A 15,240-nucleotide genomic window follows, 5' to 3' on the forward strand; every position below is an offset into this window, starting at 1 on the left:
ATGACCCGAGATTGAATCTCTCCAGCGACAGTGATGGGGGGAAAAGTGTTTATACATGTTGTGTTATATAATAATAATAATAATAATTTCCTTATTATATTTAAAATTAATGATAAATTCCCAAAAAATAACATTCATAGCAAAGTAAATTGACTAAATTGAGATGTTAATTAGCACTATTTAAGACATTAAAAAAAAAAAGTAAAATCATTTCTATATATTTATATTCTCCATCACAGTCTTCCCATATGCGTAATGATTCCATGATGAATTATCCCTACTAAATAACCACCTATATTACAAGCTAGGATAATACGAAAATAATGTCTATATAGAAGGCAAGAAAAAAGCCTCGTGAGTGGGGAATAGAGTGGTGAATATGGGAAGAGAATTAGTTCGAGTTACATACCTAGCAACCATGCATAATCACCCTAGCTAGCTCCTGTATATATCAGCTAGGCTTAAGTTGAATATCCACAATCTGTGATATGTATCATCTTCTATATACATATGGTAGGATTATTGGTCTCACGTCACTAATACAGCATTGCTTTTACTATCCTTCTGCCCATGGATTTTTTCTTCAAAGCCAACAACAAAATCTTCCATGCATGATCTATATGTTTGCATCCCCGGAACCGTCCTAGCCAACTCCAACCCCATACCCATCCACTTCTTGGCTGTATCTATATGCCCCAGCCTGACCGGTACAGCTGCACGGTTCCATGCTGTCATAGACAGCCATTTTGCTTCTTCAACTGGATATTCCCCCTCCTTCAGTCCCACCATAATCCTGTATGCTTGCTTATACGTTTCCATTATGGCGTCATCACAGGTATCGCCTTTAAGGATGGTTCCCGAAGAGATTAGTTTTCTGAGGATGAGTGCCACTTTGGAGTAATCGGGGAAGGGAGAAGCCAGGAGGTTAGAGAGGCATGTGTTTAATGCAAATGCAGCTACTTCATGATTGGATTGTGCCCCTTGTGAGGCCTCGAGGCCTATCTGGAGAAGATGATCTATATTGCAGCTTTTTGAGTTTGCAAACTGTTTTATTAGGACAAGCTGTTGTGGCCCCATTCCACTGAGCCTCCCATAGAGATCATAAGCACTCCAAATGTATGTAAAGAATAAGCTGGGTGCAATACTGGCTAGTAGATTGTCATTTTCACCTGAGCCACTTGTGCTCGACGACAATATCTGCATTCAAGCATGAGTAACTTCAGATCAAAGTATAAAAGTACACAGTAAGGACTGAAGGAATTTATTTGTCAAACAAAGCTATAAGGGTTGGGAAGTTAGTTACTCAATGGGTAATTTACCTTCTGCACTCTATCAAGCAATGCAATGGCCTGTTTGACTTCAGTTTCCGTTAGTGTACCGTTTCTTTGCTTCTCATCAGCAATAATGGCAGATGCAGCCAATATCAATGATTGGCAAACCATTTCGTTGTTCCCTTCTGTTTCTTCATCAGTCACAGCACTATAAAATTCTGATGCTAATCTAAAGAACTCTGCACATAAATCATATTTTTTCTCCTTCCCAGTTCTTACCCCAGAATTCCAAGCATTTACCGAAAACCAATTTCGTTCTCGTTTTCCAACCTCACCTTTCCCAAAAAAAGCTTTTGGCCCAAGTTCAGACATTCTAGCATGAGCTCGTTTCATCTGTTTAAGGATATCAGAGTCATTGATGTGATCTTGAGATAGAACCGTGACTAAGGTCCGGAAAATTATGACCTCAGTAGTTGGCATTGGTTTCCCTGCAGAATAGAGGTCTAAGATGTGTGACAGAGAAGCAACAGCCACTGGAAGAGAATGGCAAGCAATAGCCTCATGAGCTGAGAGCAAGAGAAAGTCTGTGGTGAAATCTAGGCAACTTGACATTGTTTGGACCTGGGTAGTAGCAGCACTGTCGTTTTTCTTCTGTAGGTAGACCTTAAACTGCAACATTCAGCATAAGTGTAAACATCCTTACAAATTTTCAACCAGGCAATCCTTTATTCAAGTAATTTCCAGGGATGTGTGGGTGTTTCTGGGCAAGTGAGAGGAGAGAGAAATATCACCTTCAGGAAGGCACTAGCTATATTTGGTTCAAGCTGCAAAAGTGTAAAGTATTAGATCAAAGTTGAAGAGAGCAAAAAGGTTTGCTTTAGTCATTTTTAAATATACCTTTTCAGCCTCATTAATGTATTCTTCAGCTCTATCTAGCTGTGCGAGGCCTAGATGACAGAGACACAAAACTCTATAGCCCTTTGCCCTGAGAGTTCTATTCTCTATGTCATAAGGAACATAAAGCATAGATTTTTCAAATATCTCTGCACTGGTCTGGAAATCTTTCGAACGGAAATGTTCTGCAGCACTGCAGAATCAATAATTTAAACAATTAAAACTGTTGAATCTAAAATGTCTCATAATTCTAGTAATATTGTTAGGGTATTTCACTAGTTATGTAAGCAAAAAAGACTCTTACAAACTAGTCAGCATCTCTACCAATGGGACCTCATATTATTATGCATTAGTAAAAGATATGAAAGGAATATGCTCGTGATCCAATCAATACACTGATTGGAATAGCCTATTACCATGTTTCCCATCAAAAGACAAAGCAGTGCTGAAAATTTACCTTATTCACATAATCCTGGAAGCACTGATGCTGTGATGCAAAGATTGAAGAAAAGTGGTTCTTTTTATCTTCACTATGCACTAATAGAAGATATGAAAGGAATATGCTTGATCCAATACTCTGATTGGAATAGCCTATTACCATGTTTCCCAGCAAAAGACAAAGCAGTGCTAAAAACTTGCCTTATTAACGTAATTCTGGAAACACTGGTGTGGTGATGCAAGGATTGAAGAAAAGTGGATATTTTTATCTTAATATATGCCACTCGGCTACCGAAGTTAGAATTATCATTAAAGAATTCATGAGATAACATAATTCTACCATACGAAAAGCTATAGTGAAATGGTAAGTTGTTAATAACTCATTTTACCAATATATACCAATATATGTAAGTTACTTAAAGCTAAGTTACCATAGAATGCAACATTTAGTGTTCTCTGAGGCGGAAAATTGATCAGCACAATAACAATGCAAAATAAGCTAAACATTTAAACAATTAAGCAGGAATGTCAATATCCATGAATTTACCAGTTCCAGAGAATAGCATGCATGGCTGTTCTCTCATTGGCAGCTGCCCCTCCAGCAAAGAGTTCCACCACTCTGTCATCAGATACCACATCAGCTACCACCTTTGCTCTCACTCTTGCCTCCTTTCCATCACATCCACCAGATCCTATCACCTTATTCACAATCCTGATTGCTGCACCAGCACTGACATTACACCTTCCAACAAGTCCCAAAAACACCCCCTTTGCAGTTTCAGCCCCTGCAGTCCCCACAGCTTGAAAATATGACTCTACTGCTGACACCCAAACTCCCTCCGGAATTCCCTTATCCAACACCATGGACCTCAGCTCCTGCTCTGCCTCTCCAAACCTGCCCAACCCCAACCATGCCTTCATGGCCAACACACTCAAACTAGGATGCTGGTCCCTCTCACCACTTCTCAGAAACTTCACACACTTCAATGCACTCTCAAATTCATCTCTCTGCAAATGAGATGCTGCCATAAATCTAAGTGTCTTTGACTTCAGCTCCTTCAGGGCTAATGTCTCCTCTGTCCTTTTCACAATTCTCAATCCCTTCTCACACAACTCCAGTGCTTCATTCATCAGTTTTGATTCTTCATTCACTCCAGAAACTTCATTTTTGGACAGTATAGTCTTTGCAAACATCAAATACTGATTTGCTACAGCTTTGTAATTCTCTGCATTTCCAAACAGTAGGTTCTTTGATCGATTCAATAATGTGATACATAAATTTCGATCCGCAACTTCCCAAGCTGTTCGTGATCGAGCAATATTTAGGTCTAATAAAAGCCTTTTTTCTTCGTTATCTGAAACTGAACTGATTTCGACCTTTGAAGTTAGATCAGTGGCTTTCTCAAAGCAATTGTTGGCGAGATCGAACTTCCTGAGCTCGTGCCAAATAAGGCCGGTCTTATAGAAGAAGGAGGCGGCTTTGAAAGCCGGCGAGGGAATAGTGGAGACATCTCCGGCGAGGAAGAGTAGATCAGCGGAGACTTGTCGGAGTTTCGCATGTTCTTCGTTGAGTTTGTAGGCGGAGGATTTGACTCCGGCGGCGTTAGAGAGGTCGACGCAGGCGTTCCAGAGGCGGTAGCTGAGTTTCCATATCTGGAGCTTGATCGAGTTCGGAAGCGGTACAAGTGGAACCAGTTGAATAACGCAGCGGTTAAGCTCCGCGGAGAGAGTCTCAGGCAAGGGCTTTCCCGGGGAATGCCGTTCAATTTCCTTGATTGATAACTCCATTTGAGAGCATATGTGAGAGTGAGGATCATCGTGGGGGATTGGCCGGAGATCCGGCGAGGAAATTTCGTCGATTTTCATTGTTCTAGGAAATTTCAACGGAAATCAAAGCGGGAGACAAAACAGTGAAAGCGAAGATGGTGTCTCTTAGTCGTAGAGGATTTTTGGGGGGAAATTGATATAAGGTGATCATAATATGAAAAGAAAAATGTTGCCAAAGAGCTCAATAGCAGTATAGCACCTCTAAAGAAATTTCAAATTTCACTGAAATTACCAAGTGGCTTGTAGTCCACTGGTATTGGATTGCTCCCTTAAGTGGGAGGTGTAAGGTTCAAACCTCAATTAAGGCAATAGTGTGTATATGTAGGGTATCTCACTTCTTTATAATAATAAAATTTCACTGAAATTATTTTTTAATTTAACTTTTCATAATATTAAATTTAATATTATTAAATACAAAAATTTGCCAAGCACTTTTTATGCAGATGACATGTAGTGACTCTCTAGGAAATTATGAAATTGAACCTGACGGTATTGACTTTGTACTTCAACAAACAAAAGTATAGATGAACAGATAATACAATGTAATACATTCAATAGTACTAAAAAAAAATACAAAATTTATATATTTATAAATTACACTAAAAGTATTATTATATAAAAAAATCAAATTTATAAATAAATAAAAAAATTTAAAGAAAATAAACAAAGAAAAAATAATTAATTTGACCAACAAATAATAGGTAGGATTCGACAGGATAGATAAAATGATTTGGTCCCACAAGAAACAACATAGAGACTATGGGGTAAAACAGCAAAACAAAAGAAAACACTAGAGAGCCAAAATTATACAGAAATATAAACATGAACGGTGGTGCATATTAAAACATTACAGCATTAGCTTTTACAATAGACTAGAAATTAACAAGTCGGCAATTTTCAGTAATAAAATTACTCATAGGGTTCAAATTAAGCAAACTCAGAGGGGGTTAAGGACTAACAGCTAGAAGGGTAACCAAGTTCAGCGCTCTAGTAATTAGTGCAGGTAAGTTGCCTGGTAATGGTAGCCATTTGCAAAGAAGTTGCCATGCCCAGGGAGATTGTAAGCAGGAGTAGCCATGAACGAGGGGATATGGGTGTCGGTTGGTCCAGTGTAGGCATACTGTCTCTCGTACAAGAACGGTGGGTACCTGTCAGTGGTTCTTGCGTAGAAGTTCTTGTCAGTGGCAACGTTAGCAACTCGGGAACCATGGCAAACACCATTTGCACGGGGTCTTTTGGGTTGAGGTTTTGGAACTTCAGTTGCCCTTTTCTTGTCTGCCTTGGCTTTCTCCATCTGGAGAACTCGTTTTTGGATGGGATCCACAGGATATTGCTCCTCAAGATTATGATCCTCGATGCATTTAATCACAGCCTTCAGTGCATTCAATTCCTTCTCATTTATATCATTCTGGAATACAAGAAAAATATTACTCCTTAGCTTTTAGAAAATTGGGACAATAAAGGCATTCAATCTTATACAAAGCCTCAGCATGCCTAGCAGCCAAGGCTCCAATGTGGAAACCCTGATAACTCAATGCCTGCAATGGCTTTATGAACTAGTTGGTGATTCTGTCAAATTCAACAATTAACCATTTTACCGGAGTCAGAGAACTAACTCATCATCATACAAATAGTTCTCAGACTCCCACACAGCCACACTTTGGCCCCCTTCCCCTCTTTCCTTCCAAAAGGAAAAAAAAAAAAAACACAGTTAGGGGAAACAATCTATACTATGATAAACTGATAAAGGTGTTGAAAGTTTCTGATCCCATTGCAGAAGGCATCATATTTCATCAGACTATATTATCCACTCATCGTAATCTTCAGAGTACAGCTAGCTCTAAAAATATTAGGGTGAAAAGAACAAACCTGTACAGTGGGTGTATTTCCAGATTTTCCAGGAGAAGGAGCCTTGCTTGCCTCGTTCAGATAAGATTTCAGTAGAGGAACAGGTGGAAATTTCTCTGTCAGCTCAAAGGCAAAAGCTAGATTAACAGCATCTATTTGCCTTCCAATATTTACCAAGACATCAATAACACCTGTAAAGTTGCAAACAGAAAGCAACAGTGTTATAAAAACAATCTGCAGACTAATTAATTTCTAACGAATTTTTATTTTTTTTGGGTGAAAAAAAGAACCAAAAATATCTGCAGAAACTGATCAAAAAAATAAATTGATCTTTGGGCAGTTCATGCAACCATTATGTTAGAACCAACCTGGCATTTTATCTGAAAGTCCAAGGGAACGGCATAAATCAGCTGTTTGACGACGACGGGAAACCATGGGTATCAATTTGGTTAAATCCTCCTGGTCAAAATCTGAGTTAATACCAAAAGTCGCTAGAAGCTGTAAGAATGCATGAGCCTCCAAGGAGTTCCCGTGATTGGCATCAACATCCAGATCATCCAACTTTGGTTTCCAGTCTTCAGCAATAGTTTTTGCTCGAGCCTTAACACTTTCAGAGATCACTCTTGGAATAGACTCCATTTTCATGTTTGACAATAAACTGCTGAGGCACTCCATCAACATTATACAGGTTCGCCGAAGACCTAAGAGGTTTGCATCTTTTTTAGCATCTGAATTTATTATTTCTGAGCTGTAGAAACCCTTGAGTGAGTCCAAAACCAAAGAGGCAGGGTCAGCTGCAGCCTTCAGAGCATGTGGAATCTCCTCTCTCATAGCAGCTAGGTCCTTGCGGTTGTCTGATATAAATTTGTGGATGCCATCTGAATCCATCTCTTGGCATAGCTTAACTAACTCAGGATAAGATTTCACCTCCACATTTCCATTCTCATAATGCTCCCCATTCTCTTCAGTGTTACTCTCTGTGACCATTGCATTAAGAGGCTTTTCTTGCATAACAGATGAATCATGTTGGTCCTCAATATTAATGGTAGGTTCCACAGAAAATGGCTTCCGGCGCTTTTCTAGAGCAAAGGAAATGGCAGAAACTGCAGCATCTCTTTTCTCTTGGAGCCTTTCAAGTGAAGCTCTCTCTTTAGCCACAACAGCTGCTGCACGCTTCTCCAACATCTCTTTAGACTGAACTATTTTTGTTTCAAACTCCTTCTCTTGATCTTCCAATTCTGTGAAACGCCTTTTCAAAGACTTCTCAAGACCATGAAAATGTTCTTCAAGTTGTTTCCATTTCATGTTGAGGGTAATTGCGCGGTGACTTTCAAGCTCAGCAAATGCTTTCTGCAGTTGCTGGATCTTTGAGGTAGTCGAATGCATGAGTATCTCAACTGACTGAGAATCTTCCATGGCAGATTAGCCCTGGAGAACCATAATATACAGCTTAGCAGATACCGAATGTGAACAAAGAAACAACAGAGCCACACTGGCCAATTCAAACAAATTCTTAATTCATTCCTTAAAACTCCTATAATAGAGCCACCACTCTGACTTCATCTCCTCCATATTCACTCACAGAACAATGGTAACACAGTGAAAGGGCCCATCCATCAGTCAGACATCAAGATTCAAGATGTGGATAGTACAAACAATAATTGTCCTTTTAAGTAATAAATCAACCCTATGGCTCATTAATGAAGCTTCTCTTGTATATCTTGCATTATTTACCCATGGATCAGTAGAGTTCATGATCATTCTCAAAACACCAACCCGTAAACTTCATTTATCAAAGGCCTCACTAAAATCCCCAAATTTTATAGGATACCACAGAGGACATCATTCAAGAACAAAAGAAATTGCTATCCAAAACAGTAAAACCCAGTCTATAGTTAATAGTATTATTGATAGAAAAATGCATCAAAAGAAATAACAAATAAATAAGTAGAAATTGAGTAAAAATTTCAAAGCTCAAAAGCTAAGATGAAGCGAATGTAGAGGGCATGCCACAACATACCGAAGCGATAACGAGCTAAAATTTCAGCGATAAGTGAGAACACAGCAGAAATTGACACTCGGATCGGAAACGCGACTGAAAAATAAGCATAATTAGTAAAAGCGAAAAGTCTAATTATAATACACCGCACAAACCAAAATCAAAAAATTTTAAAAGTTGAGGTTTTGAAAAACAATACCTGATCTAAAAACAGAGAGGGAAATAAAGCGAGGGAATGAGCAGATGAGAGAGCAACGCGGTGAACTTACCGGATCGGAGGTGAGAGGCGGAGGCTGAGGGCGGCGGGAAGTCGCCGGAGAATCAGACCATTTTGGTGGCGAGGGAGGGTTTGGGATACAGTGAGCGAATCCCTAAAGAGAGGAAAGAGGAAAGTATCAGCGAGAATGTTGAGTGGTATTTATGACAAGTCTCCGACACACACGCACACGCAGACAGACACACCTCTCTCTCTCTCTCTCTCTATCTATCTGTGTCAGAAGATGAGTGCGTCAAAAGTGGTCTAAACTGTAAAGATACAGCTAGAAGTATCTTTATACACATCTCAGCTAAATTTACTACTCTGTAAAAGGAAATTTTTACTGAGTATACATTTTGAATCAGATATATTTGTCAAAATTTTAAATCCATTTACTGTTTGTGAATTTGAAACTGCTACTGTTTGCCGTGACGAAAACAGCAATATTTGTGTACTTTCGATAAAAACACGATGAATTTGAAAACAGTAGATGATCTATCTTTGTGGGAATGATCATTGAGATAATTTGGATTTGATTCTTATAAATAAAAATTTCATTGAGTCAGCTCTCATGTCTCTCAGAGCATAAAGAGATCAGTCAGAGATTATTTTATAGAATTTGGTAAAAATGGAAGACAAATTATATCGTTCACCAATATGCACAATCCTTTGTGCCTCCTGATTTTCCAATCTGTTTTTCTTTTAGAAATTTCGTTTTCTATTTATACCGTTAACTTCTAAAAAAAATCTCATGTTTCAAATTTACATAATTGTATAATAGAATACACATAAACTCATAATATAATACACATAATCTAACATAATAAATAATACGCATAAACTCTTAACAGAATACACAAAAACTCTTAACATAATACACATAAACTCTTAACATAAAAACGACGTCGTTTTGGACAGGACGCACAACGCATTGTGCGCCCTGGTGCACGATATAACGATTAGAAATGGAATTGCAATTTCATCCTACCAAACACCCCCATTAAAGAAATAGTGTTCTCTTACAACATGAATTGTATTCTATTGGAATATATTTTTTAAAAGACATAAATACTCATATACAAAATACAAACTCATAATATAATACAAAATACTCTGCTGGCAGCCTCCCCGTTCTGGGCATAGTTTTAGCATACAAGGCCTTGACCGGATTCAAGTTACCCGAGCACCCCACTTACGATGGGTCAGGGGACCTGCGTGATCACGTAATCAGCTTCCAAGCTAAGATGCAGGTAGTCGGAGCCCGAATATCCAATGATCTGTCGGGCGTTCTTTCTCACCTTGGCGGGACCCGCGCAATGCTGGTTCATAACTCTTTCTCCGGGGTCGATCACTAACTTTGAGGAACTGGCGGACTGGTTCCTGACGCATTTTGCCGAGAGTATGAAGCCCAAAAAGTACATCTCGGACCTTTACCGAGTGCACCAAGATGAATGGGAGAGCCTATGTAAGTAAATACCGCGATGGTAGAAGGAAGCTCAAGCAGTTGAATGCCTGGGTGATAAGACCGTCCTAACATTCTTTATCGAGTCCCTTCGACCGACGGTCATTACAGTAAGCTGAGGGATGAAAATCTCAGGACCTACGCTCAGGCTATCCAGAGAGCCAATAAGCTCACGGACACTAAGGCGGTAGTTAGGCAGAAGCGGAAACAGGAAAGTTACACCAATAAAAGACCGTTGTCGGACAATGCCCGTGATAGTCAATCGGAGGAGCAAGGTGGTTCGCGTTGAGTGCAAGACCGAATTGGAGCTTCTGCGTACAGACTCGTAGCGCAACCAGTCCATGAATTTCACGATCAGTTACATTAAAACAATACTTCTAAAATTGTGTTCGTGCATCGCACAAGAAAAATACTAGTACACACACACACACACACACACACACACACACACACACACACACACACACACACACACACACACATATATATATAGGGAGGGGTTCTAGTGCGTTAATTTGCTCAAGTGCGGACGTGTGGCTTAATATGAGTCGTTGATCAAATCTAGCAACGGCTCAAATCAATGAAAATTAAATAAAATAAAAAAAAAAAAAAAAAAAAAAAAAAACGAGTCACTAGAAGAAACCAAGCAATTTAACCTTCAGTACACAAATCACGCACCTTAAGTACACAAAACATGCACATTAAGAACACAAACCACGCCTCTAAGGTTTTAAAATGACGCACCTTAAGTTTCAACAATTCACGCACTTTAAGCATACAAATCACACATCTTAAGAAGGAAAACAACGCACCTTAAGAAGGAAAATCACATCTTAAGAAGGAAAACCACACACCTTATGCTTCAGGCTGACGCACCTTAAGTTTCAACAACTACTCACATTAAGCACACAAATCACGCACCTTAAGCAGAAAAATCACGCACCTTAAGCACGAAAACCACGCACATTAAGCACAAAAACCACGCACCTTAAGTTTCAACAACTACTCACATTAAGCACACAAATCATGCACCTTAAGCACAAAAACCACGAACCTTAAGCACAAAAATCATGCACCAACAACTACTCACATTAAGCACATAAACCATGCACCTTAAATTTGACCTAGATGCAAAAATTACAAAATTGTCACCGCATATATATGTATGTATATAACTACAAGATTATAATAAAAACAATTAGAGTTCAAGAATTTTATTTGAAAGGATTTCTATATTTTAGATAGTTCATGTTAATATTAAAAAAATAATTGTAAAGTTAATAAATTGATACTGAAGTAAAATGGATAAAATTAGGAATTATCTTAATTATAATAAAGTCATATGGTCTTGTGAAAATTAAATGTTGATATTAATGGTTAAATGTTGGTATTAACAACATTTAATTTTCACAAGACCATATGGCTTTAAGAAACATGCATGCACACCACACGTGCAACCCCAAAGTGCATAAGTTTGAAATTAATATATAGCATAGCTAGACGGCCTAATATTTAAGATTGTTGATGTGCATATCGAGGATTACGGAGACAAAGATGCGTTATTCGTGGATTCATCGGATACTGTCCAACAACACTCTCCAACTTAATTGACGTGAAGTAGGCTTAGTAACATTAAGATTATATCCTCGAATTATATTAGTTCTCATCTTTTATCGATTACACACTTAATTCGATAGTATTTGGAAGAAAAAATCAATATTCGAACTAAGATTGTGATTGTTTGGTCTTTAAAGGTCAATTGTATGTTGCTACATCTAGAGTTAGAAATTTCAAAGGTCTAAAAATTTTGATCCGTGGTGACTCTAAAATTGTAATTCAATTACTATTGTAGTTTACTAAGTTCTTAAAAATTTGTAATATTAAATACTATGTACTAAATTTTTAATATAGTTTAAGATTTGTAGTAATCACCCACCTTAAATATTATTTTAATTGTAAATATATTTATGTTCATAATTTTATCATAGGAATTCACACATAATAATTATTAAATAACAAAAAATTTATATATGAATAAACCTCATATAGGGTATATTTTTATAACATATTTTCCGTGCATGGGACAAATACTAGTTATCTAAATAACTGAAGTTCAATTGTTACAAATGATCCTTTTTAAATAGTCCTCTTTTTATAAGATCGTTCTGTTTTGGAGATTGATAGAGAAAGTAAATCGTTAGATATATCTCAATTTTTTTTATTTTTTTATTTTTAGTTTGAAGCCTAAATTTAAGGACCTATCATCGCTCTTGTCTTGAGATATGTCATTCTTTTATAAGTTTGAAATCCAAACTTAAGGACTCATCAACGCTCCTGCTTTAGAGATTAGTGGAGAAAATAAATCATAAGATGTGGCCAAGGACCTTGTGATCTAGTGGTACCAAGTTGTTATCTCATATGGAGATTGTGGATTCAAGCTTCATTGAAGACGATATTGACTCTTTGTATTTTATATTTTGAAAAATAAGTTTAAAACTATTCTATTTTAGTAAATAATATTTCAAAATACCTTACTTTGATTTTAAAAGAAAAAAAAAAACTAGGAGGATGTAGGGAGTTTATAGTAGGAATAAGGCTCAAATACGTAATTGCATTTGTCTAAAATATGTAATTAAACCCCTAAATTAAAAAATAATAAAAAGAAGTCTGAAATAGACCCTTAGTAAATTGGATGTCAGTTCATGTTTTTTTAATCTAATAGAGCAAACTTCAACTGTAGGAGCATGGGGTTGAGTTCGTAATTTTAGAAGGGCTGACTGGCTGAGGGTGTGTTTTGCTGTAAGAAAAACAAAATGGCCCATGTAGGTCTCGAACCTGTGACCTTCACGTTATTAGCACGACACTCTAACCAACTGAGCTAAGGAGGCCAATTGGTTTTGAGCTTCCTACAGTTTATTCTAGATTAATAAGCTAAAATGCTAAATCAATTGAATCAAAAATATGAATCCATGACCGCTTTGATACATTAACAACCAATCCAATTATACAAAGTTTCCATTTTACCATTATTGTTAATTGATAGTTGCCCTCATGGATGGCACAAATTAAGAGATAAATTTGTCGAAATCAAATTCTAAATTACAGGTAATACAACGAGAAAATTGAATTGTTGCTAGAACAAAATGTTGATTAATCAAGGTGAAAATTTGATTGTTTTGTTAATGTTCTTTGCTTTTAATTTAATTTAGCGAAAAAACGCTTAGAGAATAAAATAATAGAAATACTTCAATAGTACGGAGTAATATCCTACATCATCAATAGTAAAGACATATTTTAAACAATAGTAAATGTAAATTAAAAATGTAACGAAAATTAAAAATAAAATGAAAATATTTCAATAATAATATTCTAAATCATCAATTAAAAATGAAACGAAAATTGGGGAAAAATATCATTGAATTTGATATTTTAGTTCGCTAATTGATTAATTGACTAAAAATAAAAAAGAAATAAATTGCTGAAAATGAATATGATATTACTAATGGACTAAAAATATAAAAGGAAATGAATATTAATAATTGACCGCAAATAAAAAATTATCCATAATTGACTAATATGAAAAAAATAAATGGTTAGATCATTGCATTTTAATTAAAAATGTAAGGGAAACTAAAATTGAACGCCAATTATTTCAATAATAATATTTTACATCATAAATAGTAAATGCATATTTTAAACAATAGTAAAGGTAAATTACAAATGGAATAGAAATATTTCAATAATAATATTATACATCATCAATTAAAAATGGAACATAAATTAGGTAAAAATAGCACAACATATGATATCCTAATTGACTAAAAATAAAAAAAGAATAATTGACTGAAAATGAATATGATATTACTAATTCATTTAAAATATAAAAGGATCGACTAATATTATAGCATTATATATTTTCACTGAGTCACCCATCCTGATCGATTGAAGGTGTTAGCTCTAGACGATGATGGACAAGATTGTGTTGCTACTACCAATGCCGTCTACAGAGAGGTTTCAATAATGTGTAAATAAAATCGTTGATATTATGTTTTTTTAAAAATGATAAAATTGTTATATATATATATATATATATATATATATATATATATATATATATATATATATATATATATATATATATAGATAAAAAAAATTATCATCCATACAAATGAATTAAGATAGCAATTCATTCATATAACTAAGTTGCTAGAGAACGAACACATTTGTCTAATTTATAAAAAAAAATACTAAACAATGATAAATAAAATTTCCAAAATTACAGCACTGCATGCATACATCTACACATTAGCTATTAATTTGAGCAATTATTTGCTTAAATTCAAACAATGATAATATAAAAACACATAAATGATCCAACCCGTATATTCAATTGCACTATATAATATTTGATGTTCTAATTTAAATAATTATATATCGATTCAAATATTCCTAATATATTACAACAAATCTATTCCGTGCATCGCACGGGCGCAAATACTAGTTGCTATGGTACAATTGCCATTGTAAAATTCAACTATTATTAATGAATGATTTGTAATTTAAATGGGAATAATTTGATTTCCCGTAAACAACATTTCAAATTTAGAGCACTATAACAAGAAAAAACGATTTTTTTTTTTTTTTTGGTCCTTAAATGATAGGATAAGAATAAGTTTAGTTTTTTTTTTTTTTTTTTTTTTGAAAGTTAACCATTGGGCTGTATTTATAGATGAATCAAAATAGAGTCAGGAGGGACATTGTCCCAGTACATCGGTACTGTATAATTAAAAGCAGCTGCTGCTAAAGTATGAGCTAAGGTATTATCATAAGTTATAAATTTAGCTATAAGGGTTCGTTTAGAAATTCGAAAAATAAATTTTAAAAGTCATTTTTTTGGATTGTTCAGTTATTTGGGTACTTAAGAGGAAATGAAGTTAAAGGAAAATATTCATTATAGTAAAAAAAAAATCCAATTTGGTGAAAAATGTCTTCTTAATTTTTTAGTCGAAAGACATTTTCTGAACTATTTATTTTTCATCTCTCTTCCCTCCCTTATTTTTGAAGTTAGTTTCCGGATTATTATTATTATTATTACCACCAACACCACAACACAACCATAGCATCACCACCAGGGCCGTTCCAATAAAAATTGTGGTCCTGTGCAAAATCTTAATCTGGACCCTTTTTTCAAGTAATTTTTATATATAAATAGTAGTTGTTTAAAAAGTTGGGTAAAAAAATTTAA

At 35.6% G+C, this 15,240-nt stretch overlaps 2 protein-coding genes across 3 annotated transcripts; both read right to left on the bottom strand.

The window, feature by feature from the left end:
* Positions 1-233: 233 nt before the first annotated feature.
* LOC109182674 (TPR repeat-containing protein ZIP4) lies at positions 234-4,578 on the bottom strand. Its single transcript, XM_019332825.1, has 5 exons — positions 3,151-4,578; positions 2,169-2,358; positions 2,063-2,095; positions 1,320-1,940; positions 234-1,197 (listed from the first exon to the last, which is right to left on the bottom strand). Exons 1-5 carry the CDS (start codon positions 4,467-4,469, stop codon positions 529-531), a joined length of 2,832 nt encoding a protein of 943 aa, XP_019188370.1. The 5' UTR covers positions 4,470-4,578; the 3' UTR covers positions 234-528.
* A 647-nt stretch (positions 4,579-5,225) lies between these two features.
* LOC109182819 (FRIGIDA-like protein 3) lies at positions 5,226-8,763 on the bottom strand. Of its 2 annotated transcripts, XM_019333021.1 has the most exons (5): positions 8,547-8,760; positions 8,299-8,373; positions 6,647-7,706; positions 6,300-6,469; positions 5,226-5,838 (listed from the first exon to the last, which is right to left on the bottom strand). In XM_019333021.1, exons 3-5 carry the CDS (start codon positions 7,692-7,694, stop codon positions 5,425-5,427), a joined length of 1,632 nt encoding a protein of 543 aa, XP_019188566.1. In that variant the 5' UTR covers positions 7,695-7,706; positions 8,299-8,373; positions 8,547-8,760; the 3' UTR covers positions 5,226-5,424. The 2 variants fall into 2 exon arrangements, with proteins under 2 accessions (XP_019188566.1, XP_019188567.1); XM_019333022.1 differs by lacking the exon at positions 8,299-8,373 and having other exon boundaries at positions 8,547-8,763.
* Positions 8,764-15,240: the final 6,477 nt, after the last annotated feature.

Source organism: Ipomoea nil, unplaced genomic scaffold (genome assembly GCF_001879475.1).
Source record: "Ipomoea nil cultivar Tokyo-kokei standard unplaced genomic scaffold, Asagao_1.1 scaffold1074, whole genome shotgun sequence".
NCBI classification, from domain to species: domain Eukaryota; kingdom Viridiplantae; phylum Streptophyta; class Magnoliopsida; order Solanales; family Convolvulaceae; genus Ipomoea; species Ipomoea nil.

Excerpts from the sequence above, each read along its gene's own strand:
- LOC109182674 (XM_019332825.1), bottom strand. The coding sequence starts at position 4,469 with ATGAAAATCGACGAAATTTCCTCGCCGGATCTCCGGCCAATCCCCCAC. Across the intron at positions 2,359-3,150 it reads CATGCTATTCTCTGGAACTG|TGCTGCAGAACATTTCCGTT; the intron begins GTAAATTCATGG and ends TTGATTCTGCAG. Across the intron at positions 1,941-2,062 it reads TAGCTAGTGCCTTCCTGAAG|TTTAAGGTCTACCTACAGAA; the intron begins GTGATATTTCTC and ends TGAATGTTGCAG.
- LOC109182819 (XM_019333022.1), bottom strand. The coding sequence starts at position 7,694 with ATGGAAGATTCTCAGTCAGTTGAGATACTCATGCATTCGACTACCTCA. Across the intron at positions 6,470-6,646 it reads ACTTTCAGATAAAATGCCAG|GTGTTATTGATGTCTTGGTA; the intron begins GTTGGTTCTAAC and ends GCAACTTTACAG. Across the intron at positions 5,839-6,299 it reads GAAATACACCCACTGTACAG|AATGATATAAATGAGAAGGA; the intron begins GTTTGTTCTTTT and ends CTTGTATTCCAG.